Source organism: Poromitra crassiceps, assembly GCF_964638095.1.
Source record: "Poromitra crassiceps genome assembly, chromosome: 13".
NCBI lineage: Eukaryota > Metazoa > Chordata > Actinopteri > Beryciformes > Melamphaidae > Poromitra > Poromitra crassiceps.
In genome coordinates, this window is record NC_139644.1 from 5,524,804 (window position 1) to 5,552,505 (window position 27,702).

At 46.0% G+C, this 27,702-nt stretch overlaps 1 protein-coding gene across 2 annotated transcripts; it reads left to right on the forward strand.

Annotated features, from left to right (window-relative positions):
- Nucleotides 1-1,629: 1,629 nt before the first annotated feature.
- On the forward strand, nucleotides 1,630-25,757 carry rab40c (RAB40c, member RAS oncogene family). 2 transcript variants are annotated; one of them, XM_083649271.1, is made up of 7 exons: nucleotides 1,630-2,101; nucleotides 2,564-2,942; nucleotides 10,166-10,226; nucleotides 10,888-10,948; nucleotides 11,237-11,314; nucleotides 12,753-12,975; nucleotides 22,117-25,757. In XM_083649271.1, the coding sequence occupies exons 2-7, from the start codon at nucleotides 2,801-2,803 to the stop codon at nucleotides 22,389-22,391; spliced, it is 840 nt and encodes a 279-aa protein (XP_083505397.1). In that variant the 5' UTR covers nucleotides 1,630-2,101; nucleotides 2,564-2,800; the 3' UTR covers nucleotides 22,392-25,757. The 2 variants fall into 2 exon arrangements, with proteins under 2 accessions (XP_083505397.1, XP_083505396.1); XM_083649270.1 differs by having other exon boundaries at nucleotides 1,630-1,816.
- The last annotated feature ends 1,945 nt before the right edge of the window (nucleotides 25,758-27,702 follow it).

Sequence of the window (27,702 nt, forward strand, 5' to 3'; positions counted from 1 at the left end):
AAGGCAGCATTCAAAGAGAAATGCCTTTTCCGAGCTCTCTTGGCCTTGAATGCACCATTTGTAATAGGCCTCTGCATGGACCTTATCTAAATCTTCTGTCTTGCTTTTTAGAATTATGGTTAAAATGCATGGTATATTACAAGCCTCACTCAGTATCGTTCAATGTTTCTGCCTGTGTTGCTATCTGTTGTAGTAAAACAACCTAAAGGAGAAAAGGAGCAAATACATATTGATGCTTAAATGATTTCACAACAGTATTGCAACAGCATGCAACTTTTATATAGCCTACTAATATTATTCAGTTAGGGAGTTATTTTTCCGTGACAAGTCTCATCCTAAAATGAGATATTCCTCTAAATCTGGTTAAAATCGGAATATTTAAAATGAGTTATACCCCTAAATTGGCCTTCAAATTGCCTCAAATTTCGGCTGTACTGCCCTTTTATGAATTTGAGCCCCTGCCCCTCTAATGTTCTGTGCACGTCCCTGTATAGGAAGCCCCTGGGCCCTCACCAAAACATGCAATATCCTGGTTCCTGAAGTGGTGCCTCCTCTGGTCGTTTGGGGCGCCTGTTCGGAGGGAGGGGAACTGGTTGGAATAGCGTGATCCTCCCACGTGCTATGTCCTACGGGTGAAGCTTCCCCTGTCAGGTGAAAAGAAGCGGCTGGCTACTGCCCATGTCTCGGAGGAAGCATGGAGCCAGTTTCGGCTCTCCCCAGATCGACAGAGGGTGGAGCAGCAACCAGGATAAATCAATTTAAGTGCGCACACTAATGGGGGATAAAAATTTGATAAAAAAACCTGGAAAAGTCCAGGGCCGTTTTTTTGTCCCGGTCCGACCCTGGATGTCATCATGTCTATGACATCATCAGTGATGTCACTCGAGCACTCGATGATGTCATCAATGGTCACTTGATCAATTGTGATGTCATCAGTGAGTGATGTCATCAGTGATGGGATGGGAAGTTGAGCAATTGTGCTGAGCATGCCAGGAGCAGGAGAGGCCACACAGCAGGCAAGCCTATAATCGAGCAGCGTAGCTGGCAGATGAACCTCTGACAGCTCAGTGCTCTAAATGAAACAAGGGAACATGACTTTTAACAAAGTTCAGATTTATGCTCTGGAAATGTAAGAACATTTGTGCTAAGTAAGTAGGCAATAGCTCATTTGCATTCAAACATACAATTTCAGAAAACGTGGAACAACAAATATTGTCTATTAAGTAGGCTATCAACTGGGGAGGTTTCGTGATATATGAATTGACTCAGTTTGAGAACTGTTGACATAATTACATATTTTAATCAGATAATATAGTTCTATTTTGAAGGATTTATTCTGCACCGCTTTCGTTCAGAACATCATCTGTGTTGCCCCACCACATCTCATCACCACACCATCTGGAAGCGTTGTTGACAGCACATTTTGAAGGGCGTTGCTCGCGGCCTATCGTATGTCACCGCGGAATTACTGTCCAATCAGATGAGCGGAGAGGCGGGGCTTGGCGCGGGGGGCGGGAACACGCGCAGAGCAGACAGCGCAGTGTGTGGATCTGTCACAGCAGCAGTGTTGTTGTAGTGCGCTGCTTTGGTGCTGCTGCTGCGATTATGGTTGAACATAATGGAGAAAAATGGACAGATCACGGACTGAGATCACCCAGTACTCTTACAAAGACCTGGACTGGACTTAATACGGCAGCCGTTTGAATCCACGAGATTTCAGCCGACCACTTCTGTCCGAAACGGGGATAAATACGCCTTGAAGTTGAGGAATCTTTGTTGTCCCCGGACTGAAGAAAGACAAGGGGCCCTGGAATGAGTTAAGCTACTGCGTTAGCCTGTTAGCTCGCTGTGGGATAGCAACAGTTTTATAAAGCGATACGTCAGCTCATAGAGAGCAAACATGCCAGTGACGGTGTCTTTAAATAATAGCCATAATACTTGTCGAGTCGACTGCGTTGCTAGCACCAGCAGTAATAGCGAGTGTAGGGAGCTAACCGATGCTAAGCTAGCAGGCAGGGCTAGCTTGTTGTTCCACTGCTAGCCAGCAGCCTTCTCGTATGTGGACAAGAGGAAAGAGCTTTGAGCTACTCGGAGCCTTCAGGTTGGACAGTTGCTTGCTAATTACTTAATGAATTACTATCTGGTTATTCATTTTGAAAGAGGGTCATTGCTAATTAAATACCGTTCTAGGCATTACGCATGTTTTCTCCCCCAGGCAGACTCTTACCCGGGAGTCATCCCGTCTGTTGATACAGCTTAGGCTACCGAGCATGTTTCTAAATGCCAGTGCATTTTAACTTGTAATACATCTCAACCTGTCAGTTAGTGGCTTCTTGTTTCACACAGGAAGAGCGATCTCCAATTGTGCTTATAACGTTGCCCTTTTTAAGCTGTCAGTTACCAGTTGGAAAGACAATACCAGCTGTTTGCTTTTAGGTAAAGGTCGTGTTTTTCCACGGGCTATGTGGATGTTTTTGGCATTGACCCTGGACATTCTTGTGGGCTTGTTTCGTTGGGCATCAGTCTTTTTAACCTTTAGCTTATCTGTTTTTTCCACTCAAAGGTGGGACCACGTGACGGGGGCACAGCATTATCCAGGCAAAACAAGAGCATCTAGGGCCAGTGGACCCCTATTCGGCAAGTTCATGACATAACAAGCTCTTTGTTTTGGACCAAGCGGGACAGGAGAACACAGGAGGTTGGCTACGGGTCTCTGTGTTTTTGCGTCCACCCCACCCATCCATCCATCCAGCCTCCGTTTGAATTCCACACTGCTGCTGGGGCTCAGATGTGAGGTGCGATGGGCAGCCAGGGCAGCCCGGTGAAAAGCTACGACTACCTGCTCAAGTTCCTGCTGGTGGGAGACAGCGACGTGGGCAAAGGAGAGATCTTGGACAGCCTGCAGGACGGCTCTGCAGAGTCCCCGTACGCATACAGCAGCGGTGAGTCACACACTGGTCTGCCTGAGCTGATCGGGACCTGTTGCTTTAGTTTTGCCTTGTGTTGTTGTTGTGTGTTGTGTCATGCTCGCTCATCACAAAGTCCTCAACACGCTGGCTGTGCATTTCAGTGTGTCGTCCACGAGAATACACAACACAATGGACTCCCTTCACCGCCTCACTCTGACAACACACAGGCAGCCGCTCACACACACTCACATGGAAGTATGACACATGCTAGAACGTATGTGGATGGATGTTGGTCGAGTGAGCGGAGAATATCACGAGCCAAACCCTGGTTTACATGACCTCTCGCGGTCCAATAACAAGGGACTAGGTTTAGATCAAATTAGAGGATATTCAGAATGATATCGTCCTGTCAACATTGTCCACCTCCAATACAATGGTGATCCCCTCTTGTTTGTTTTCCTTTTTACCCGACAGCTTCAGATGTGCCCGTCTGTAAAAGCTGCACTGAAAGCTGCCTTAAGGAGCTGCTGAGCCTCAACCTTAAAGACTTTCATTAGTCTGACTTTCAGTGGACTTTTACCATCCTATCATGTTCTGAATGTTGTTTCAGAGGCTTTTCCATAACCTTGTGAGGCAGCTGGATTCCCGTGAGATCACAAGATCATGATCACAATCACAAGACAAATCCATCTGATCTCGCCACGCTCCAAATCTATTGGTTTGAATCTGAACCGCCAGTGGTTCACACCAATCGGCGTCCTGTGAGTTAGCTACAGGCGGGCTTTAGGTGTGACGCCAGCAAGAGCGTCCTGGGCAGGAGGCATTTTCGTGGGAATCTTTTTTATTATTTGCCATGAAAATCGTCCAGTTGCAACATATTCAACAGCGGCACAAAATGTCAACAGCTTGAAATGACAACTTCAGTACAACATATCAGTAAAGAAAAGGGGTCAAAAGAGGCCAACTTACTAGTAATAGTGTGGCTTCTCCAGTAGGTCCAATGCACACTTGTTTAGGAAGGGAGGTATCGTTTAAAGATGAATGAATGAATTTATTTGGTGATAAAATAAAATAACACAACAGTACATATAGTAATGAAAGAACAGACAATATATCAATCACCGAGGATAAAAACACAAAAAAGCCCGAAGGCTTATCTCCATTGTGGTCCTCAAAAAGATGGGAAGAAAGAAAACTGCTGATGCTTTGTCAGGGCACAGATGCGCTGTCAAGAACTAGGGATAGGTGCTTCTGGTTGTAAAGAAAATAAAGAAAATATAAAATATTATCACTAACATGTAGGGCTGTTCGATTTTGCCTAAACATTAAACTGACGATTCTTTCTCTCAAAACTCGATTTTCGATTTCGATTTTTTTTAGACTATTATACTTCTCTAAACATTTGTTGCCTTGCAGAGCTCTTTTTTTCACAAGTGACAAATTACGCTTTTACTCTGAAGGCAGAACAACCCAACTTCCTGTTTTAGCCTAGATTCAGCTCTCAGCCTTAATCCGTTTCACTACTGTAAGACTGAGAATATTACAATTTAAATCTTTTCATAACTTTAGGTGGTGCTGTTGGAAGCCTTGCATCGCAGAACCAATCATGAGTGTTGTGGGCGGGCCTGCTTTCTGGGAGCAGTGACGCTCATGCATGCTTACGCTCCCACATCCCTTACATCGTCTTAACTAATTCATTCAATTACAATTCAAAATCGATTTATCGATCAGCCCTACTAACATGAAAACAAATATCTAATTTACTTACTTGAACTACAGCGTATCTTTATAAAATCATTTGTAAAGATTTTATTATAAAAATAAAGACTGATATCACAGGATGTGAAAAGTACATGGCTATAATAGCCATGTACTTTTCACATCCTGTGATATCAGTCTATGTTTGAGACATTTGTGCATCTGAAAAATAAAAATATCAACTGCAGCAGTGTTACAGCATATAGGCTGTGTAAGATGGTCCAGTAATACAATGAGTAATATACACACCTAGTTTATTTGTTTTGTAGCAACAGATTACAAATGGCCTTAAACGCCACACTCACGTGACTCTTTTTGCCTGGCGACGCAAGGTTACGTGCAGAGTGCAGACTTAACGTGCAGACACAGGATATTGTAGTCTGAGAGGGTACGTCCATCTTCGAGTTGTTTACCAGCAAAGATCAGGTGCTGTTGGTCAGGGGGGATGCCTTCCTTATCCTGGATCTTGGCCGTGACATTTTCAATGGTGTCACTTGGCTCCACCTACATAGTGATGGTCTTGCTAGTGAGGGTCTTTACAAAAATGAAGAAGAAAAATGTTTTAATTGCGGTTTACCGGTTCTACTTATTGCTTCTACAGGGAATGATTTATGACATCACTGATGACATCACAATTGCTCGAGTGACATCACTGATGACATCACAATTGCCTGAGGGACATCACCGATGGCATCATTCACTGATGAAAGAAAGTTTCCGGATCACTGATGCTGTCATAAAATCACTGAAGATGTCACAGACAGAGAAGAGGTCATAAATCACAATGTCATACATACAGTTTTAGGCAGATTGGCCTGGCCAAGTCACTACTATAATGATGTCATATATTGCTGATGATGTCATAATGTGGGGGCATGTATTCTACCTTCACACTCGAGCAATTGCAGCAGTGATGTCACTCACGCAATTGTGATGTCATCTGTGAATGATGCCATCAGCGATGTCATTAGCTCTGTGTGCCCACGTGTGAAGCTAGCGCTTGGTTCACAAACTGCAGGCCTAGTAAATTGCTATATCCATAGCTCAGGATTGCAGGGAAGACACACCGTGATTATACTATCGGCCTTGTTACGCTTGGCCACTAGGGGCATAAGAGGGTCTGTGTATTTCTTTTCATTAATTAGCCTTTCTTTCTCGTCACCCCTCATTTATTTCCCTCTTCATTCCCCTCTTATTTCTAGCTTGTCTGTGCTGATTTTATGCTGTTCTAAACTGTAAAATGCACTTAAGGCAGCTATGAGGGACTTTTAACTGGTTATGAAACATCTAAATTTGATGGCTCACATGCATCAGCGTCTTCATGCTGAGGCATGCCCAGGAACAACTAGCTGGCCTTGTAAAGAGAAGCTCTAGGGTTGGACTGCGATCGACCACTGTGCCCTCAAGTCATTGGTTCCCAAACTGGGCCGTGGGGCTCCACCTGGTGGTCCGCCAGAGAATTGCTTTTTAAATTTATTTTTACAAACCGTTTTTACATACACATTATCCCTGAGGAGTACCCGGATTGTGCTGATTTTCGGGAATGTTGCGATATTTGGGAAATATCACAATTTTGAACATTTACTTTCAGAGGCTGCAGTAGGCTCAGTTTTAAAGCCAGAGTGAAGTTTCTGGTATCATATGAAACTAGAAGACCTAAGGAATCGATTTGTACCAACCATGTCATGCTAGTTTGTCAGGAAGGTAGCTAAATAACACTCCAAAGTTAGGCTACATTTTGGCAAGGGAAAAAAAACATTTTCAAAGGTGCCGCAGCCTAATGTTGGCACTGGCAGTAGGGCTGGGTTAAAAAAATCGATTCTCCGATTTTTAATAGATTTTTATTTTAATCCTTTGATATCGATTCATATGTCCAGAGATCGATTTTTAAAATTATTTATTATTATTATTTTTTTTAATAAACAGGCTAAAATATTATGCTGTGTGTGGTAGTTGAAACATAGTTTCAAGTTGACATTTATCTATGTTTGTAGTTGAAACAAAAACATAAATACTGTAGGCTACATGAATGGAAATGTTTGATCATTAATATCTACTTTTAGAAATTATATAGGCTGAAATCAAATCACTGTGCATTGTGAAAGTGTCGTTATTGACAAATGAAAAGGCTGTTATCTACCCTTTGTCACCACCTGGCGAGTAAATATATGTGTAACTAAAACCATTAAAATTGAAAACCGGTCTGCAACTTTTTTCCCCCATGTATCTACTTGGCGCAAAAAAGGTTGGGAACCCCTGTGTTGCATAACTGGACAGTCATGTAATTCAGGTTACAGCTCAAAAAACACGTTTTGGTACAGTATCACTAACCAAATCGATATTGAAATTAATCGAATCGAATCGGGATTAATCGATTCGCAACCTTGTGAATCGGAATCGAATCAATTCTTGAAATTTGAACCAATACCCAGCTCTAGTTGGCAGGTGTGTGTGTCCATTTGTGTCTGTTTTGAACCAGCCAGGAGGGGGGGGGGGTATACGCAGTGGAAGTGTGGTCCCTGGGAAATTTTGTTTGGTACATTGCGGTACTTGGACGGAAATGTTTGGGAACCCCTGCTGTAAGTCACTCGGTTAGTTGGTTGTTCCACAAAAAACGATTAATTGTTTAATTGAAGAAATGATCGACAGATTAATCGAGTATCAAAATAATTGTTAGATGCAGCGCTAGTTTGATGCCATTGATGATGTCATAAGGCCTACAGTGGTGATGTCACAATAGAAGTGACCTCTCTCGTGGCTCAGCTGAGGGCAGCTCATGTATATGGTCATGCACAGTGTAGCTTCATCCAATAGACTGTCGTTTCCTGGCTTCTGTCCATCCAGCCTAATGTCTTCCTCTTGTTCTCCACAGTTGGCATGTAACTTTTTGACCCACCCAGTGGCGGCCAGTGGAAAAAATCTACCCGCCAAGCATATTTCTTACCGGCCAAAAAAAAAACGCATTTTTGTGTCACATATATCCATATATATCCATTTTTTCAGGACATTTCAAGTAGATAAGGTATTACGTTGAAGAATACACACTTAAATAAGAGGCCAGAGTAAAATTTGAAGCAAATTATTTTAATATATTGATTGATGATTGATTAATCAATACATGTCAAGTCAATCTTATCAATACATGTCAAGTCAATCTTGAGTTTAAATTGTTGTAAAAAAAAACAACGCGGCTAAAAGTAATAACTGCGACAGTCTCAGTGCACAGCGCACAACTTGGGCTACACACCTTTCTCTCCCACTCCACACCTGGCACCTGCGTTAGCTCTCTTGCACTCGTTCTCGGCTCCCCTTCGGCTTTATTGGTGGTAAGCATTTTGATTCATCTCCTCATCATACGAGCTCGGCAACAAGCGTGAGCGATTGATTCATTGATTGATTCGCCCGATGTAGGCTGTCAATTTAGCAGAGGTTAAAAGATGCTTTTTACCTCCGCTAAATTGACGACTGCATTCCACTCCAGAGTCATGTTTGGTAGCCTACACGGGAGAGCCAGAATGAAACAGTCTCACAAAGCACTCGTATTAGCCAGCTGCGCACCAAAACACACATGATAACTATTATCTCCTCATATATACTGTATCATACGAGTGTCGGCAACAAGTGCGAGCGATTGATTCATTGATTGATTCGCCCGACGTTAGGCTGTCAATTTACCTCTGCTAAATTGACGACTGCATTTCATTCCAGAGTCTGGTAGCCTACACGGGAGAGCCAGAATGAAACAGCCTCAGCACTCATGTTATACTACCCCACTGAACTAACGTTATTGGCCCAATCCCAATTCTTTTCTTAACCCTCAATCTTAACCCTCAAACTCAACCCTCAATCTTAGTAGCCCTCAAAACTAAGTGTTAAGGGCTATCTTGTGACTTTAAAATGGGACAGCCCTTAAAGGCAGATACGTCTTCAGACTGTGGGGGGCAGCAGTATGCCAAAGCTCCGGATCCAGTCTGTCAATTCAAAAGAAGAGGAAAAAAGCATCCCTACAAATATTTCCTTGATAATATAGATGTAGAAATTACGATAACCATTGTATTATCTTAAATGTCATTTTATGGATTTCCGTTTTGGAGCCTAACACATTTGTTGTTGCTAACTATCGATAGTCAGTAGCCGTGCTGGTCAAGCCATATTATTATTATTATATTATAACATTGTTAACGTTGTTACGAAATGCCATAATTCTCGGTGGTAATGTCGTTGTTGAGTTGTTTTTATCAAGATACAGCCTACGTGTAATGCAACGCACCACAAAACAAGTGGGGGCTAGAATGACCGTGCTTTCCGACGTCAGGGCTGGCTTGACTGCAGTTAAACACTGCAGTCAAGCCAGCCCTCACGTCGGAAAGCACGGTCATTCTAGCCCCCACTCGTTAGCAACAACAATTGTTGTTAGGATTCCAAAACGGAAATCCATAAAATGACATTAAACTAAGCTAATACAATGGTTATCGTAATTTTTACATCTCTATTAACAAGGAAATACTTAACTTTGTAGGGCTACTTTTTTCCTCCTTTCGCCGCCATCTTCCATCTGAATGGATCTAGCTGATGACACGCAAGGGATTCTGGGATCGCACTCACCGCCAAGTGTGGTCGTGGAAAATCTCAAAACTGAGGGCCGTAGAGCCCTCAAACTCGACCCTTAACTTAACAAAGTGAGAATCGGGACAGCACTAGCACTTCGCGGGAGTGCGCATTTTTGAGACTGAGGGTTAAGATTGAGGGTTAAGATAGGAATTGGGATTGGGCCTTAGTTTCAGACTGCTTCCTTGTATATTGTTCGCTGGGATCAGCGCTCCCCAGCGCACTCCCAGCGTTTAACAGTCGGAAAAAGACGCTAGGTGGACACAGGCCGGCTACACACAGTTTTACATTACATGACGACTATTTTGGGACCCGCCACGTGGCGGACAGACGCCAAACCTAACTCGCCAAACCTAAAATCTGCCCGCCATTGGCGGGTGGCGGGCTCTTTAGCGTGTTGTAGTGTTGTAGTCCTCTTTAGCGTGTTGTAGTCCTCTTTAGCGTGTTGTAGTCCTCTTTAGCCTGTTGTAGTCCTCTTTAGCGTGGTGTAGTCCTCTTTAGCGTGTTGTAGTCCTCTTTAGCATGTTGTAGTCCTCTTTAGTGTGTTGCTGGGTAAAACTACACTTAGCTTCAATATAAGTGCCTTAAATAGATGATGAGTCATTTAGTCAAGAGTAAGCTCAGCTTCTCTCTGAGCCTCAAGTGATTCATGTCCTCTGTCCATCCAGCCTAATGTCTTCCTCTCTGTGTCCTCTGTCCATCCAGCCTAATGTCTTCCTCTCTGTGTCCTCTGTCCATCCAGCCTAATGTCTTCCTCTCTGTGTCCTCTGTCCATCCAGCCTAATGTCTTCCTCTCTGTGTCCTCTGTCCATCCAGCCTAATGTCTTCCTCTCTGTGTCCTCTGTCCATCCAGCCTAATGTCTTCCTCTCTGTGTCCTCTGTCCATCCAGGTATCGACTATAAAACCACCACCATTCTTCTAGATGGGAGGAGAGTGAAGCTGGAGCTCTGGTAAGCAGCATCACTGCTGAATGTCCTCAGTGTCACACCTCTACATCTACACTCACAATCAAAAAGTGCTTCACATTTCAAAATGAAGAAAATGAACAAGGAAAGTGTGTGTGTGTGTGTGTCTGTGTGTGTGACTGTGTGTGAGTGTGTGTGTGTGTGTGTGTGTGTGTGTGTGTGTGACTGTGTCTGTGTGTCTGTGTGAGTGTGTGTGTGTGTGACTGTGTGTGTGACTGTGTCTGTGTGTGTGACTGTGTGTGAGTGTGTGTGTGTGTGTGTGTGTGTGTGCACACGCTAAATGTGAACAAAAATGTCAGTCATGGCGTCTTCACAGCTTTGGACACTTATTCAGCGGCTGTTTAAGCGCCAAGTGTTCAGATGGTTTGTCCCACAGCCGTGCATCGCTCATGTTGTAGCGCACACTGCTACTGTGAGCCAAGCGGCTAACAGTTAGCCGCTAACAGTTTGATTTACTTGTAGCATTATTAAATGATGTTGGGAGAAAGTCAGCCTGGTTTTCCTTTGTATTTGTCCTGGATTCTGACATGTCACCGTTTATAGCTCGCTCCTCAGTTGGCTCAGCCCCAAAAAAGACAGGTTTATTGGTTTCCTGTCAGTTGGACAAATGTGTATTGAGTGTGATGTCCTCTTGTGCTGTCTCCAGGGACACCTCGGGACAGGGGAGGTTCTGCACCATCTTTCGCTCCTACTCCCGTGGGGCTCAGGTAAGGAAACCAACAGGAATCTCTCTGTGAGCTCTGTGCTTGTTACTGCAGGGTGGCTCATCAGTCATCACTAACTCATATGTGTTTTATTTATCTTTAACTATCTGTTGTTTTATGGGCAGAATAAAACAACAACTAGATAAGAATATTTACGTTCAATTACACCCTTCTTGGTGACCTGAGAGTTGCTCCGGTGTTGGTGTGTGTGTGTGTGTGTGTGTGTTTGTGTGTGTGTGTGTGTGTGTGTGTGTGTGTGTGTGTGTGTGTTTGTGTGTGTGTTCTCTCCAGGGAATCCTGCTGGTGTATGACATCACCAACCGGTGGTCGTTCGACGGCATCGACCGGTGGATCCGAGAGATCGACGAGGTGAGTCAGAGACATGATGGATGGATGACAGTGTGGTTTCCCCTTCCCCTGCTGTCCCGGTCGTTGCTCCACCCTCTCTGCTGATCTGTGGCGAGCGGTAGATTAGCACATGCTTCCTCTGATACATGTGCAGTCGCCAGCCGCTTCTTTTCACCTGACAGCGATGCGTTTCACTGGCAGGCCGTAGCGTGTGGGAGGATCGCGCGATACCCCCCCCCCCCCCGACCGGCACCCAGACCGACCAGAGGGAGGCGCTGGTGCAGCGACGCTCTGTCAGATTTTCGGCGAGCGGCACGAAAGCCTCGCCGGAAGGCTCCTCGGCCCCGGCGCTGCCCGCCCACATTCCACTTTACTCTCATCACGTCCTTCCTACTGGCTTACAAACAAAGAGGATGTCCTCCTGTGTGTGTGTGTGTGTGTGTGTGTGTGTGTGTGTGTGTGTGTGTGTGTGTGTGTGTGTGTGTGTGTGTGTGTGTGTGTGTGTGTGTGTGTGTGTGTGTGTGTGTGTGGCCGGCCAGACACAACAGAACATAGAGATGGAGGGAAGAAAAGTCTCTGCCTGTGGGCAGATTATGGGGGAAACACCAACATCCAAACTCACCAATAACGAGCTCACAAGTCGTTGAACAACATTCAAGTTAGGTGAAGGCCACAATAAATCATGAGTAAAGCACGCAGGCCAGCGCTCTAGAAGGTCCTTTCAACATCTAATGACATCTGGGACAGACAGCAAACAGCACGTTTCAGGGAGAAGCCTTCATCAGCGGGAAACACCAAGTCTTTTTCACATGAACACTACAGAATATTGACAGAAAATATAATCTCAACTGCTTCATTTGAAAGCTATCGATATGAGACTTTACAAACACTTGCCCAATGCAGGGCTAACCGTGTGGTCCTCTCTCTCCCCTCCCAGCATGCACCTGGCTAACCGTGTGGTCCTCTCTCTCCCCTCCCAGCATGCACCGGGCTAACCGTGTGGTCCTCTCTCTCCCCTCCCAGCATGCACCGGGCTAACCGTGTGGTCCTCTCTCTCCCCTCCCAGCATGCACCGGGCTAACCGTGTGGTCCTCTCTCTCCCCTCCCAGCATGCACCAGGCTAACTGTGTGGTCCTCTCTCTCCCCTCCCAGCATGCACCGGGCTAACTGTGTGGTCCTCTCTCTCCCCTCCCAGCATGCACCGGGCTAACTGTGTGGTCCTCTCTCTCCCCTCCCAGCATGCACCAGGCTAACTGTGTGGTCCTCTCTCTCCCCTCCCAGCATGCACCGGGCTAACTGTGTGGTCCTCTCTCTCCCCTCCCAGCATGCACCGGGCTAACTGTGTGGTCCTCTCTCTCTCCCCTCCCAGCATGCACCGGGCTAACTGTGTGGTCCTCTCTCTCTCCCCTCCCAGCATGCACCGGGCTAACTGTGTGGTCCTCTCTCTCTCCCCTCCCAGCATGCACCGGGCGTACCTCGGATCCTGGTGGGGAACCGGCTGCACCTGGCCTTCAAGCGGCAGGTTCCCACGGAGCAGGCCCGGGCCTACGCCGAGAAGAACGGCATGACCTTCTTCGAGGTCAGCCCGCTGTGCAACTTCAACGTCATCGAGTCGTTCACCGAGCTGTCCCGCATCGTCCTGATGAGACATGGCATGGAGAAGTTCTGGAAGCCCAACCGAGGTGTGTTCTTTACCTCCAGCCACCCTGTGGTCAGTAGGGATGGGTATCGTTAAGGAATTAACGATACTAGTACTCTTATCGATACTGCTTATCGATCCGGTACTTTAACGGTACTCTTATCTGTACTTTTTGTTATTCTTAAGAGAAAACCCCCCCGAAACAAATGGGACTGGTTGTTGTCGGTTCTTTTTGTTATTTTTAAGAGGAGAAAGGGGTGAAGGGGTTTGTGCTTGGACCAGCAGTAGAGGGAGGAGGGGTGGGAGTGGGACTGGGCTGGTTCATTGTAGCTGCAGGCTCAGCTTTAACAAAATAAAGTTGCAAAATCTTAATGGGTGCGTTTTTATTATTCATTTAAATATCCTAAAATATCCTTCTATCACACTGTGTTAATATCAACATTCAGGTAGGGAAAGCATAATAAAAATAAAGCAAGACAGTAGTCGTGTTTCCATTACCCTCAGAAATGCGCAAAATCTAAATATCGCAATAGAAAGTGGGTAATGGAAACACGTAAATTTCGAAAAACCTCCCAAATATCGCAAAAAGTTTTTGCGCTCTCATGAGGTGGTTTTTCAGATGTTTTTGCAGGTGGTTAGACCCCAAAGGGGGTGTAGGAGAGTGAGGTGCTCTTCAGCAGGTGGTTAGATGCAGGTGGTCAGGCCCCAAAGGGGGTGTAGGACAGTGGAGGTGCTCCTCCCTAATACTGGATATCGAAGCCATAGATAGACCGATACGTAGACAGAACTTCTACCGGGTCCGGTGGATCCTCTGGGGCCGGCCATCCCCCGGGGCACGATCCAAACACGGGAGGCTGGGGACCATCAAAAGGGTCAAATGCCGCCGTCTCCGAAGGCAGAGCCACAGGGGGATCTGACTCAGCGAGGCCTGCCCTCCCGACCTGTAGTTTGGGGAGGTCACCCACCGTCTCCTCCTTTAAACGCCTCTTATTTCTTCTTGCTCTTGACCGAGGGCTGACGACACTACGGGGACCTCCCAGCATGAAGCTGGAACCTACGTGTGGGTCAAGGACAGGAATTGGCTGCTGCTGAGGTACGGGTTCAGACTCGGCGAGGGGAAGGTCCACAGGTTGTGCCTCAGGGCCAGCAGACTCGGGGGGGCCCCCTGCGGGGGGACGGAGCTGATCTGCAGGCAGTGATTGAACTTCCCAATGAGACGATCGACAGTCCTCTCCAACTCCTTAACCCTCTTGGAGACACACTGCCACTCCTGGGTCACCTGAACGCTGCCCAACCGTATGGGTTTTGGGGCTGGACTCTTAGAGCCTTGATCCACTGAGAGCCTCACGGGCCGGCGAGCGGTGGGGCCACTTACTGGACGCCGGGAGCAGGAGGAGAGGTAATGCCCGGCTCGACCACAGTACAGGCAGCTCCGGGTGTCCAAACGGCGCTGCCTCTCCTCTGGTGTGATGCGAACCCTGCCGGTCAGATCACGGTACAGGTGGCTGCTGGGACTCAAATGTGGCTGCCCCTGCTCTGGGATGACGCGAACTCCCCCCCAGAATATGCGCTTAGCAGCTGAAGGCGACCGAGAGGCAGGGCTAGAAGCAACGGCCGCAGTGGCTGGGGGGGAAGCAGGTCTGGAAACCTCCGGGACGACAGTGCCCTCGGAAGCTGGGGCAGGAGGAGAAGAAGGCTGCAGAATGACACCCTCAGGAGGGTTTAGTCCGTCGAGACGATCTAGCCGTTTTACCAGGAGGGCGTACCGATCCTCGGCCTTGGAAGCCAGGGCCAGGTGGGCCTTGTTTGCTTCTTCCTGTCTGTCGAGTAGTTCCTGAAAATGGAGCATTTGCTGCCGTTGTGTCTCCGTGAGTACCACACCCATGCCGGAAACAAGCTCTGCGGTCTGTGTTTGTCGGGACTGCCACGATGACATCGCTGCCAGCAAGGTCTCCAAGATGAGAAGGCCCCTCGTTGATTCGCCTGGTGGTTCACCTGAAGCGGCCGGCGGGAAAACTGGCGTCTCAGGGTCTTCCTCCTTGATTGGGGGGAGAAATTTGCCCGCTAAATCCATTTCTGAGTGATTCATACTGTCAGGATCGGCGTCGGAAGACATGTGGATCTACTCGCGGACAGTCGAGGGCCACGGGAAACTTGGCAAGTCTGGAGAAGCTGGGGTGTTGTGGAACTTGATAGCTGAGTCTGCAATGTTCGAGGTTGGGAACGGTTGCAGAGGTTGCAGAGGTTGCAGGTTGCAGGGGTTGCAGGTTGCAGAGGTTGCAGAGGTTGCAGGTTGCAGGGGTTGCAGGTTGCAGAGGTTGCAGAGGTTGATGTGATCCTAGTTTAGATTATGAATCACTAGCCAGGACCTGCAGGAACAGGCCCTTATAGATCCGAATATGACATCACCTGTGTTATGACATCACCAGCAAAAGGCATGAAAGACACTTATGAATCATGACATCATCAGTGATCGATGACATCATAGTAGGAATGACGACGTCAAAGTAGGAATGATGACGTCATCCTAACAGGCTACCTTTTTTCCTCTGCCTCTCGCGCTCACTGCATTCACCGCAGCCAGCAACATGTCCTTTTGAATTGATAATCAGGCTCGTTTATATGCGTTGTAACTTCATGTGGTGATTTGCATTGAGCATGCAGGGGACGGGATTTGGGGCAGATCCCCGTGCGTAATCACTGTGGCAGCTGCTGCAACGGGGAATTGCGTTCAGGTGTGTGCGCCGTCACTCAAACTCAACTTCAATGGAAACGCCTACAAGTCGCAATTGTACATTGTCGAAGTTGTAGAAATATCGCAATTATTTTGCGAAAAACTGTAATGGAAACACAGCTAGTATCTGTCTGCTGCACTTCCCCCTAAATCACTAAAGCTTAATTTATACTTATTAGAAAGTGTCGCTCAGCACATGGTCGCAGACGAAAAATAAAGTGTCGCTCATGTTGCTGCATTTATGCTTCTCTCCGCGGCGCAACGGTCACGTGACGCTAGAGCAGTGGTTCTCAAACTTTTTCTGTCAGGCCCCACTTTGGAGGAAGAAAATCTTTCGGGCCCCACCGCCCCAACAAAATTGAAACAAAACGGTCCAAGTTTAACTTTTATTGACATAATGACCATTCATTTCTATATTCTGGCTGTTTTGCACTGCACATCTTTTCAAAAACAATAACAGTAAAGTGCAACCTCTACAAAACAAAATAAATTTAAATATCTTCATTGTGAGTTCAAGTCACTATCACTGTATTAAGGGCTGCAATGAGCCTGTTTTCCACTGCAAATCTTTTCAAAACAATAATAAAGTGCAACCTGTGCATAAAATAATAATAACTGTGAGGACTCAAGTTTTCTCAGTATTAGTGGCTGCAAAAACCCACACAGTTCTCCCAATTCAGCCCGTGTTGTGTCAGGTAACTGTCCAGAAGCTTAAATAGCTCTTCAGCTGTTGCTCTGCTTGTAACGTACTTGCAAAACAGCAAATCCTCACTCAGTGACTCCGACGTGACAAAGCGAACATAGGCGATAAGCAAGCAGTCTTTATTGCTGTCCGTAGCCTCGTCCACTTGTAAGGCGAAACGTGTGTCAGTTTTTCCGTGAGTTGTTCCTCGAGATCATTTGAAATGTCACATACCGGTATACGTTTTGCAACTGTGTCATTGGACAGCGGGATAGTCTTCAATTTTGCAGCGCTGGTCTCATCCAGCATAGTTGACACCATATGGATAGCTGCTGGGAGTATGAGCTCCTCAGCGATGGTGTGCGGCTTCTTGCACTGTGCAATTCTGTATGCGACCTTGTATGACGCTAGTTGTGCTTTGCTGTTCACTGATGCCACTTTTACAAAGCGATTTTCCTGCTTGCGGTATTCACCGAGTTTCCTCTGAAATAACCCGAGTGGCTTATTGACGAAAGTGGGGTGTGTTGTCTCCAAGTGTCTTTTTAATTTGTTAGGCTTCATGCTGTCCGCTGCCAGAGTTTTCAGACAGAGAACACAGACTGGTCTCTCCTCGTCTCCTACCGCATTGACTGTGAATCCCAGAGCAAGATAGGCGTCATCATATTTTCGTCCTTGTTTGTCCCAGCCAAATGTCTCTTCATTGTGCACTAATCTAAACTAAACAGCCTCCAGTCTGTCTGATGAATGAACGTGTCACTACGGAAGCGCGGGGTTTGTTTATTTCCTCACGGGGAAAAGAAGTCCGACCTAAAAATGGCTAAAATATTGGTTCCGCGGATTTCACCCGCGCCCCACCTGTAATACCACTGCGCCCCACACTTTAAGATACACTGCGCTAGAGACAGAGGGAGGCAGAGAACTAGTGCAGTGCAGACAGGCAAGAGAGGGAATGCTGTCAGTGAACCCACGTCGGAGGCAACATGTAACTGCAGCTGCATATAACGACACACAACCACACAATCACCTCCTCTCTCTCTGGGAAGTTGGTCACGGTGTTCTTTGTGATTTTCACAAAGTCATACATCAAGGACATGCTGATAAAAATACCGGGGACACGCTCATTAATTTCATTTCAGCGAAAACTAAAACAAGGAAGTCGCGCGTGCCCGTCTATATAGCCAATCACACTTGCGCGACATTATGTGACGTAGTCAGCGACACTAGACATTTCACCAGGTAGCAGACACTGCTCGCAGACACTTGAAAGTGTCGACTCAAGTCCTCATTTCTGTCGGCGACCGTTTCAAAAGTGTCGGCAGACGAAGCATAAATTGGGCTTAAATATCCCCCCTGCCCTGAAAGTAACATTTCTGAACGACAACTGAGATGATGACCGTCACCTGACCATTTATATCAGACTGTATTTATGATGATGAACACACCCAAACAGCGGGGAAATGTTTAGTACTCTCGTCTTAATCATGACCATGTTCACATACTATAGTTACCTGATGAGGTAGACTGGGTAACATCATTGACAGGAGATGATGGAGGGCGAGCTAGCTTGTCAAAAACGGTGCATTTCTCCATTTGAATTTGATGCACTTTAGCCAAGTGTTTAGACAAATTGCTCGTGTTTCCACCTTTATTGCACTTGTTGTGACATGAGTTGTCACCATCGACCCGAGTGAAGTACAACCACACTCTAGATCGCTTCGTTCTTTTGTCCATTCTTAACGTGTTCTGCTGCTCTGCTCAGTTGTTCCCTGTGCTGTCAGGCACGCCCCCAGCCCCTCCCCTCTCTCAGTCTCACTCCAGTCTGCTCTCATCTCGACTGGCAGCAACAGTGTCTCTCTCGTCTGATGGAAAGATGATCCCTTTTCTTGTTCGGAAATCGCAAAAACCACATTCATAAGCCTGTCTTACGGAGTTGGTGAGATAAAATGTGCAAGATAACGTAACGTTTATGTAGCAATTGTATATAGGAAATCTATTTTCTTAATTTCTCCACTCCAGTACCGATAAGAGAACCGTTAACGTGAAAACTTATTGATCCTCCGGTATCTCGAAATTCGGCCCCGGGGTCCGTTTGGTACCGGGTCTCGGTACCCATCCTTAGTGGTCAGAACTCTTAACTGTACGTTAACTCCCGACCAACGGGCGAAGAGGCGGAAATTGCGTCATTCGCGCTGCGGAAATTCTCATCATACATGATATAATGTAGAAAATGATTGTCCAAACAAATCTATGTTAAATGTATTTATTTATGTTGTGGGTCCTGTACTGCAGCTCTGGAGTCCATATCAAGTAATACGGGTATGGAAGAAATATAAATATGCCCAAAATCGGCAAAAACATTATTAAAATTATTTTGCTGTAAAACTTGAACTCTGTGTTGAGTGTGAAAAAGCTGATGAGGAGCAACCAACGTTGACAGAAAACTTCAGTCATGGCGTCCTGACAACAACTTCAGTTCAGGTTCAAATGCGGGTGCACCACCAGTTTGACCAGTTTGACCAGTCCTGTCCTGTCCTTCACGCTCTCTGGCCGCTGTTTCTGTTCTTCTCAACGTGTACGTGTTACTCATTAAAGTCACCAGGGCGTTTTCCATCACGTCACGCTGCTGTTTTCTTATTCACACACATGAATTACTGGGACATTTCGACAGCATCATCACCCCTTTCTGATCATTTACATGTCTGCCTAAAGTACACAGCACCACCTGCTGGAGTCACACCGTATCTAAAGTACACAGCACCACCTGCTGGAGTCACACCGTATCTAAAGTACACAGCACCACCTGCTGGAGTCACACCGTATCTAAAGTACACAGCACCACCTGCTGGAGTCACACCGTATCTAAAGTACACAGCACCACCTGCTGGAGTCACCCCGTATCTAAAGTACACAGCACCACCTGCTGGAGTCACACCGTATCTAAAGTACGCAGCACCACCTGCTGGAGTCACACCGTATCTAAAGTACGCAGCACCACCTGCTGGAGTCACACCGTTGCAGTTGTCACAGAGTAAAGCAGCTGTCACAGAGTAAAGCAGCTGTCACAGAGTAAAGCAGCTGTCACAGAGTAAAGCAACTGTCACAGAGTAAAGCAGCTGTCACAGAGTAAAGCAACTGTCACAGAGTAAAGCAACTGTCAGAGTAAAGCAACTGTCACAGAGTAAAGCAGCTGTCACAGAGTAAAGCAACTGTCACAGAGTAAAGCAACTGTCAGAGTAAAGCAACTGTCAGAGTAAAGCAACTGTCACAGAGTAAAGCAGCTGTCACAGAGTAAAGCAGCTGTCACAGAGTAAAGCAACTGTCAGAGTAAAGCAACTGTCACAGAGTAAAGCAACTGTCAGAGTAAAGCAACTGTCACAGTGTAAAGCAGCTGTCACAGAGTAAAGCAGCTGTCAGAGTAAAGCAACTGTCACAGAGTAAAGCAACTGTCACAGAGTAAAGCAACTGTCACAGAGTAAAGCAGCTGTCACAGTGTAAAGCAGCTGTCACAGAGTAAAGCAGCTGTCACAGAGTAAAGCAGCTGTCACAGAGTAAAGCAGCTGTCAGAGTAAAGCAACTGTCACAGTGTAAAGCAGCTGTCACAGAGTAAAGCAGCTGTCACAGAGTAAAGCAGCTGTCAGAGTAAAGCAACTGTCACAGAGTAAAGCAACTGTCACAGAGTAAAGCAACTGTCACAGAGTAAAGCAGCTGTCACAGAGTAAAGCAGCTGTCACAGAGTAAAGCAACTGTCAGAGAGTAAAGCAGCTGTCAGAGTAAAGCAACTGTCACAGAGTAAAGCAGCTGTCACAGAGTAAAGCAACTGTCACAGAGTAAAGCAGCTGTCACAGAGTAAAGCAACTGTCACAGAGTAAAGCAGCTGTCACAGAGTAAAGCAGCTGTCACAGAGTAAAGCAGCTGTCAGAGTAAAGCAACTGTCAGAGTAAAGCAACTGTCACAGAGTAAAGCAGCTGTCACAGAGTAAAGCAGCTGTCAGAGTAAAGCAACTGTCAGAGTAAAGCAACTGTCACAGAGTAAAGCAGCTGTCACAGAGTAAAGCAGTTGTAATACGGCTCCTTTCTGCTCATCACAGCCCTGCTAAATTTAGGAATCATTTCAGATAAAAAAACAGCCGTACTGTCACTGTTGAGTTTTATGAAAAGTCTTCGAGCTAAATTCTGCTGCCATCTAATTTGTGTGTTTGATTTATTAGAAAGAAAGTTAAAATATACAGAAGGGAGAAGAGAGTGGACGTTGCTATTCACAGTAGAAAGCAAAGAGCTGAAGCAGGAAGTGTGCATTTCCCTCATTTAGTCCACATTTGGGCCACAGACCCTAGTCTCTTAAAACAGACTGTTTCATCTACATCCGGCGAATGCAGACAAACAGTCTGTACGTTACACCCCCAGAACATGCACAAGGAAGTTGGGAAAAAAACCTTCAGACAGGAAAGAAGTTCGACGGAATCCGACCAATCACGACACGTGTGTCCACGAAAAATGCGGCATATTGGATTCTGATTGGACTAATGAGCGGAAAACCCGCCTTTCTACTTCCCATTCCGGTTGGTGCATGATTCTCCCCCACGAAGTACAGACGGTATGGTGGAAGCATTTGAAAATTGCGGAAGCCAACTCGTCTGTTCTAAGAGACTACACAGACCCCATTTGATGAAATGTCTCTCAAACCCAAAATTGACAATGTTTTGTTACTCTCAGATATGATTTGATGCAGAACTCCATAACTATCTTTATTGCAGGTATAACAGTGAAGATATGCTCAAAACAGTCAGTCTTTGTTAACTTCTTGCAAATTAAATATTTTGAAAATGCAAAGCTTTGCATCAACAGGGTTAAGTCAGTCTGCGATAGACAGTGACTTAACACACCTTTATTACATAACATGAACATCTTTGAGATGATAAGTTTAACTATAATTACCTATAATAACTAGGGATGGGCATTTCTAGCAAAAACACTATTCGAAATTCGCTGGCCAAAGTCGACTTTTAATCGAAATTCGAAAATAAAAATAAAAATGTAAAAAAATTTTTTTTTTTTTTTTTTTTTTGTGTGAGTGAAATGTTGCATTGTCTCCCCTGATTCTAAGTCTAAGGCTTTATTAATTAATAGAAAAAGCTTCTGCTGTGGATTTTTAGCTCAAACAAGCATTGCACCACTGAAGTAAAGAACATGTTACATGACATTGACATTTTCGAAAATAAAAAACAGTTTTGACAATCATGAGTGGTTCATTAAATATTTAGTAGGCTCAGGTCTGAGTGCCAAAGGGGTGCCAAAGTCACCCCCTCTCCCTCTTCATGGGATTTCATCCGCCATTCATTTTTCCATAAACCTTGCTTAAAATGCTTATAGAAATTGTTTTACTTGCTCAAACCAAGCGATTCGACTATACTTAGAATCAGGGGAGACAATGCAACATTTCACTCAAAAAAAAAAAAAAAAAACATTTTTTATTTTATTTTCGAATTTCGACTTTCAATAATAAAAGTCGACCTTGATAATAACAACGATTATTCGAAAATTCGAAATTCGATGCCCATCCCTAATAATAACCATGTCTTATTGTTGCCCTCTTCTCTCTTTCTCCCTCTCTCTCTCCCTTGCTCTCCCTCTCTCTCTCCCTTGCTCTCTATCTCTCTCTCCCCCCCTCTCTCTCCCTCCATCCCCCCCTCTCTCTCCCTCCATCCCCCCCTCTCTCTCCCTCCATCCCTCTCTCTCCCCCCCCCCCCCCCCCTCTCTCTCTCTCTGCAGTGTTCAGCCTGCAGGACCTGTGCTGTCGGGCGATCGTGTCGTGCACGCCGGTGCACCTGATTGACAAGCTGCCGCTGCCCGTGGCCATCAAGTCCCACCTGAAGTCCTTCAGCATGGCCAACGGCATGAACGCCGTCATGATGCACGGCCGCTCCTACTCGCTGGCCACGCCGCACGGAGCCTCCAAGGGCAACAGCCTGAAGCGCTCCAAGTCCATCCGCCCCCCGCAGAGCCCGCCCCAGAACTGCACCCGCAACAACTGCAAGATCTCTTAGTCTCTGCCCCGCCCCCTGGGTGCAGGGCGGAGTCTCTGCCCCCGCCCCCTGGGTGCAGGGCGGAGTCTCTGCCCCCGCCCCCTGGGTGCAGGGCGGAGTCTCTGCCCCCCCTTGGTGCAGGGCGGAGTCTCTGCCCCCCCCCCCTCCTTGGTGCAGGGCGGTAGGCAAGTTGCGATCGGGAGACGGACGGTGTTTGTCGGATGAAGGGGGCGGAACTAGACCTTGGTGTCGTTCCAAAAAATCACGATGTCAGTAGTAATAGTAGAGTGCTTCATTCGATACCTTTTTGTAACTCCGTCACTGTAGCTGCCACGCTAGTGGGCCAATCACACGTCGCATTCAATCGAAGAATGCTTGCGGTGATTGGCTGCGAGCAAAACCGTACAATACATTTTTTTTTTAGATCTGTGTACAAAAAGGATGGAATGCAGGTATTGTTTCGACCGGAGAAGTTTGGATACTACTTGGTACTGGGTTATTTCGTTCAATACCTTTAAAGGTATCAAGTAGCGATACCCAGTACTAGGCGGAACACACCCTTTACCTGGAGAGTTGTGTTCAAAGCAGACGGGATCCACAGACTGGATGCTCGCTGCCACCGCAACCACTGACGTGAGAGACAGAGACCCCCGCAGTTTACTCCTGGTACTACACGTACAAGACGTACAGGAGGCCGTAACAAACACTTGGAGGAAGCGTATGTGGTGAATGGACATTGGCACAGCTCAGCTTGTGTCATGATGGACGTCACCTCAGGATCACTTCTGCTCTGTTTGAGCTGTTCATTTCTTTCTGTTCTGCTCTCTTTCTAGATGTCAATCCTCCGCACTGCAAAACAATCTCCATCTTGAATAACGAGCCATTTCCTTTTCTAGATTTTGGTTCAAAAAAATTGTGTAGAATCAAGTGTTCTTGTTTCAAGATATTAGAACTTGTTTCTCTAAAATTCCTGAAAGAAGGGAAACTGCGATGGAAAGTTATCACACCTGATTGGCAGAATGTTTCTCTTGGTTTAAGAAGAAAAAAAAGTTTTTTTTAGACCGAATATCAAACAAACAAACAAAAAACTAAAGATGGAAATTGTTTGCAGTGTTTTCAGGATTATTCCTTTTTCTGTCCAGACTCAAGTTTGTGTTGCTATTTGAATGACCAATAAGCTAATGAGCAAGACACTAGTAACCAGTTATCTTTTGTCCATATTAATCATTCACTTATTTTCAGCCAGAACACTTGTTTGGTTTGAACACTCGTGCTTTGGAAGTGAACAGATATTCTTGTGCTTACATGGAACTGAAGCAGTCTTTAGCTTCTGCCCCGCTTTATTGCCCTTGCTAGGAAGGCGTCTTTCTTTTCGACCCAAGAGCTCCTGGGAGTTGTAGTCCTGGAAGTTGTAGTCCTGGGAGTTGTAGTCCTGGAAGTTGTAGTCCTGGGAGTTGTAGTCCTGTGAGTTGTAGTCCTGGAAGTTGTAGTCGGAGATGAGGTGGGGACAACTTTGCATTCACATCACGTCCAGCAACTCATTCACATCACGTCCAGCAACTCATTCGCCATAATAAAGTGTTGGCATTGTACATTTGTGGAATCCAGGGAAATATACAATATCAACATACAGTATTATTATTATTAATAATAATAATAATCAATTTGAAACTAAACATTGGCAAAATATGTTTAGAAAAACGTTGCATTTTATGTATAAGCTACAGTCTCAACGTAAATTTGAAAGATAACGGCAGGTCATTTGAAAACCGAGCTGCCTTTCCAACGTTAAACGCAAACTTTGCTTATGTTTCGGTAAGTAAAACAACTTGGTTGGGGTTAGGCAACTAAAGCAACTTTGGTTAAGGTTAGGGTTGTGGTTTGGGTTGGGTTTAAAAGCGAGCGTTGAAACACGGCGTGCGACGCACAACGTACTTCAACATGAGATAGTCGTTAAACTATAACGTGAATATTTGCGTATTTAGAAACACGATAAAGTATTTTGCTTCAGAAATGTTCATATTCTGCATTTTCGTGGATTCCAGAAATGCACAATGCTGACATCGTATTGCGGCGACTGGGCTGTGTTGGGGAGCTGTTGGTGTGCAGGCAGAGTGATTGTAGTGTCGGTCACTCCCTCCTCTTCCTCTTCCCTCCTCCTCCTCTTCCTCCTCCTCCTCTTCCCTCCTCCTCCTCCTCCTCCTCTTCCTCCTCCTCCTCCTCTTCCCTTCCCTCCTCCTCCTCCTCCTCCTCCTCCTCCTCCTCCTCCTCTTCCTCCTCCTCCTCCTCTTCCCTCCCTCTCTGCCGGGCCTTCAGGGACTCCTACATCTTATGGATTTCACAGACTGTGTGTCATGCCTGTTCCACGCAGCACAAACCAGTCTGCTCTGTCTTTGTTCAGTGTTATTTTCTCAAAACATGGACACACACCTACCACCAGTCCAAGCACATTTGATCTGGACACATAGGGCTGGGCAATATGGTTGAAATCAATATCGCAATTGTTGTAGAATGGAATTTAACAGCCAAAAGATTTTTCCCTATCAATATACATCACGTTAATGTATGTAAAATCACATTAAATAATACAATTAATGTTTGCCATATTGAACTGAATGGTAATGTTATGTGTGATGTCAAACAAACCTGACATTTTCAAATCATATTCCTACCAAACCTCACTTTGTCCGGATTGTTAAGTAAAATGTGCTTGTCGTCATCAGTTCAGACAGCAGAAAGGTGCATCGTAATATTAAAATGTCATCATATCATCATCATGATGATATGATTCCATTGAAAGATGATAAACGATGATATTGAATTCTCGCCCAGCCCTATGAACACACACACGCAAAACGCACACACCTGTATACACACACACACACACACACACACACACACCCCTGTATCTACTGCCATGTAGTTTAGCCCTATCCCCCTGTTGTTTCACTTAAGCCTCCTGTGCTAAATGTTGGAACTAGTCGATATCACCAGACTCGTACAGTAGCACAGTATTCACCCCCTCCCTCTATTGCACTAATGTGTTTTCATGCTCCCATCATTCCATGTTGAGACACACACCAACCATAAAAGCCCTGCAGGGATGAGAAGCACAGATATTCCAGGTTGTCTGCAGCATCCGGTTGGACTCAGACAACCAGGTTTGAGTGCCAAAGTGAAAAGTCGATCAGGAAAAACGAGTGCAAACAGAACAAGCACAGGCTGTCAGTGAGGGGCTGGATGTGGAGCTGAGGCAGAGACAAGCTGTCAGTGAGGGTCTGGATGTGGAGCTGAGGCAGAGACAAGCTGTCAGTGAGGAGGGTCTGGATGTGGGGCAGAGACAAGCTGTCAGTGAGGGCCTGGATGTGGAGCTGAGGCAGAGACAAGCTGTCAGTGAGGAGGGTCTGGATGTGGGGCAGAGACAAGCTGTCAGTGAGGGCCTGGATGTGGAGCTGAGGCAGAGACAAGCTGTCAGTGAGGGCCTGGATGTGGAGCTGAGGCAGAGACAAGCTGTCAGTGAGGGCCTGGATGTGGAGCTGAGGCAGAGACAAGCTGTTAGTGAGGGCCTGGATGTGGAGCTGAGGCAGAGACAAGCTGTCGGTGAGGGCCTGGATGTGGAGCTGAGGCAGAGACAAGCTGTCGGTGAGGGCCTGGATGTGGAGCTGAGGCAGACACAAGCTGTCAGTGAGGGCCTGGATGTGGAGCTGAGGCAGAGACAAGCTGTCAGTGAGGGCCTGGATGTGGAGCTGAGGCAGAGACAAGCTGTCAGTGAGGGCCTGGATGTGGAGCTGAGGCAGAGACAAGCTGTCAGTGAGGGCCTGGATGTGGAGCTGAGGCAGAGACAAGCTGCAGCAGTATTGACTACTGCAATTTTCAAGTCACAAGATGGTGTAACTTTTGTCTTGTGTCCAGATGCCTCCGAAACAACAACAACAACACATTATTATATTCACACACAGAAAATTGTTCAAGACCCCATGAAATGACGTATTTTACTTCCTGGATTTGGTACATTCGAGGGGGAGAAGGGCAGTTTGATTTGACAGGATGGGCGGGAGGCGGGACCGTTCAAGAATCACATGGTTTGAAGATGATGCTGTGTTTTCCAGGAGGTAAAATGAATGTGAGGGAGTTAATTGGATAAGCACATAATTTATGTGTGTGACTGTAAGTGATGCTTCGCTCTCTCCTTCATCTGTCAATCCCTCCGTTACTCTCCTCTTCCTCTTGTTCCTCATCTGTTCTTTTTTCTCCTCGTGCTGCCTTCATGTCCTACGGGAAACACGGGACATAAGAGCGTCCTCATTGTAAATACTGTTCGTGTCAGCCTTCAGCTGGCAAATACTTCTTGGGAAATGGGAGTGTGGCAATGGGACTTCTTGAATGCTGACGTCACCAAGAAAATACTTCTAGTCAAGTGGAGTATCTATTAGTATTAGTTTCAAATCAATCAAACAAAACAAACTGTTTCTAGCCTACTCACTGTATGTCTTTGTAACGCAACTTGTAAAAAGCCATGGCAGCGCACCATGAGAGGCAGGGTTTTGGGTTTCTGGTAGGGCTGCACAATTGATTCAAATTTAATTGAAATCTCAATATGGCCTCCTGCAATTTTCAAATTGCAAGGAGGAGCAATATGTGTTAAAAGGAGAAATGTGTCAAAATACCATTTTAAATATTGTGCTGCAGACATGTTCTGGCCTACACGTCATAATCTACAGACTTAATAAAACATAGTCATTTTAACATGTTTTTCAATTAAAATGAGAATACGGATGTACTAATTATCATTCCTCTAACATAGCAAAATCATATGGCGATTGCAATATAATATGCAAAAATAATTGCAATTAGATATTTATTTCTCAAAATCATGCAGACCTACTTCCTGGCTGACATCATGAGCAACCAAAGTCTACAGCAAACTTCACTGACACTGAACCGAGTGGCAGCACGTGGACGCCGCTCCCGTGGGGCACACTGCAGTGCGTCTCTCTCTCTCTGATCTGAGCTGCTTGCCTCCACAGGCTCTCACAGCTCCTGAATAATACATGCTCTTTTGGTAGATCTCTGCAGGCTTTAGCAGTACGCCCCTAGTCTGTCTCTCCGCTCCACTCTTCTCATCTGTCATCATCACGCTCTGCTCGCTTCTTCAATGGTCTGTTTCCCTTCACTGTCTGACTGCACCTTGCCTTTCACACCAGACGACACAGTGTCTCTACCAGCTGTTAACAGGCCCGTTCACACCAGACGACACAGTGTCTCTACCAGCTGTTAACAGGCCCGTTCACACCAGACGACACAGTGTCTCTACCAGCTGTTAACAGGCCCG

Coding starts and splice junctions, on each gene's coding strand:
- rab40c (XM_083649271.1), top strand. CDS start 2,801: ATGGGCAGCCAGGGCAGCCCGGTGAAAAGCTACGACTACCTGCTCAAG. Junction 10,227..10,887: donor AGAGTGAAGCTGGAGCTCTG/GTAAGCAGCATC, acceptor TGCTGTCTCCAG/GGACACCTCGGGACAGGGGA. Junction 10,949..11,236: donor CCTACTCCCGTGGGGCTCAG/GTAAGGAAACCA, acceptor TGTTCTCTCCAG/GGAATCCTGCTGGTGTATGA.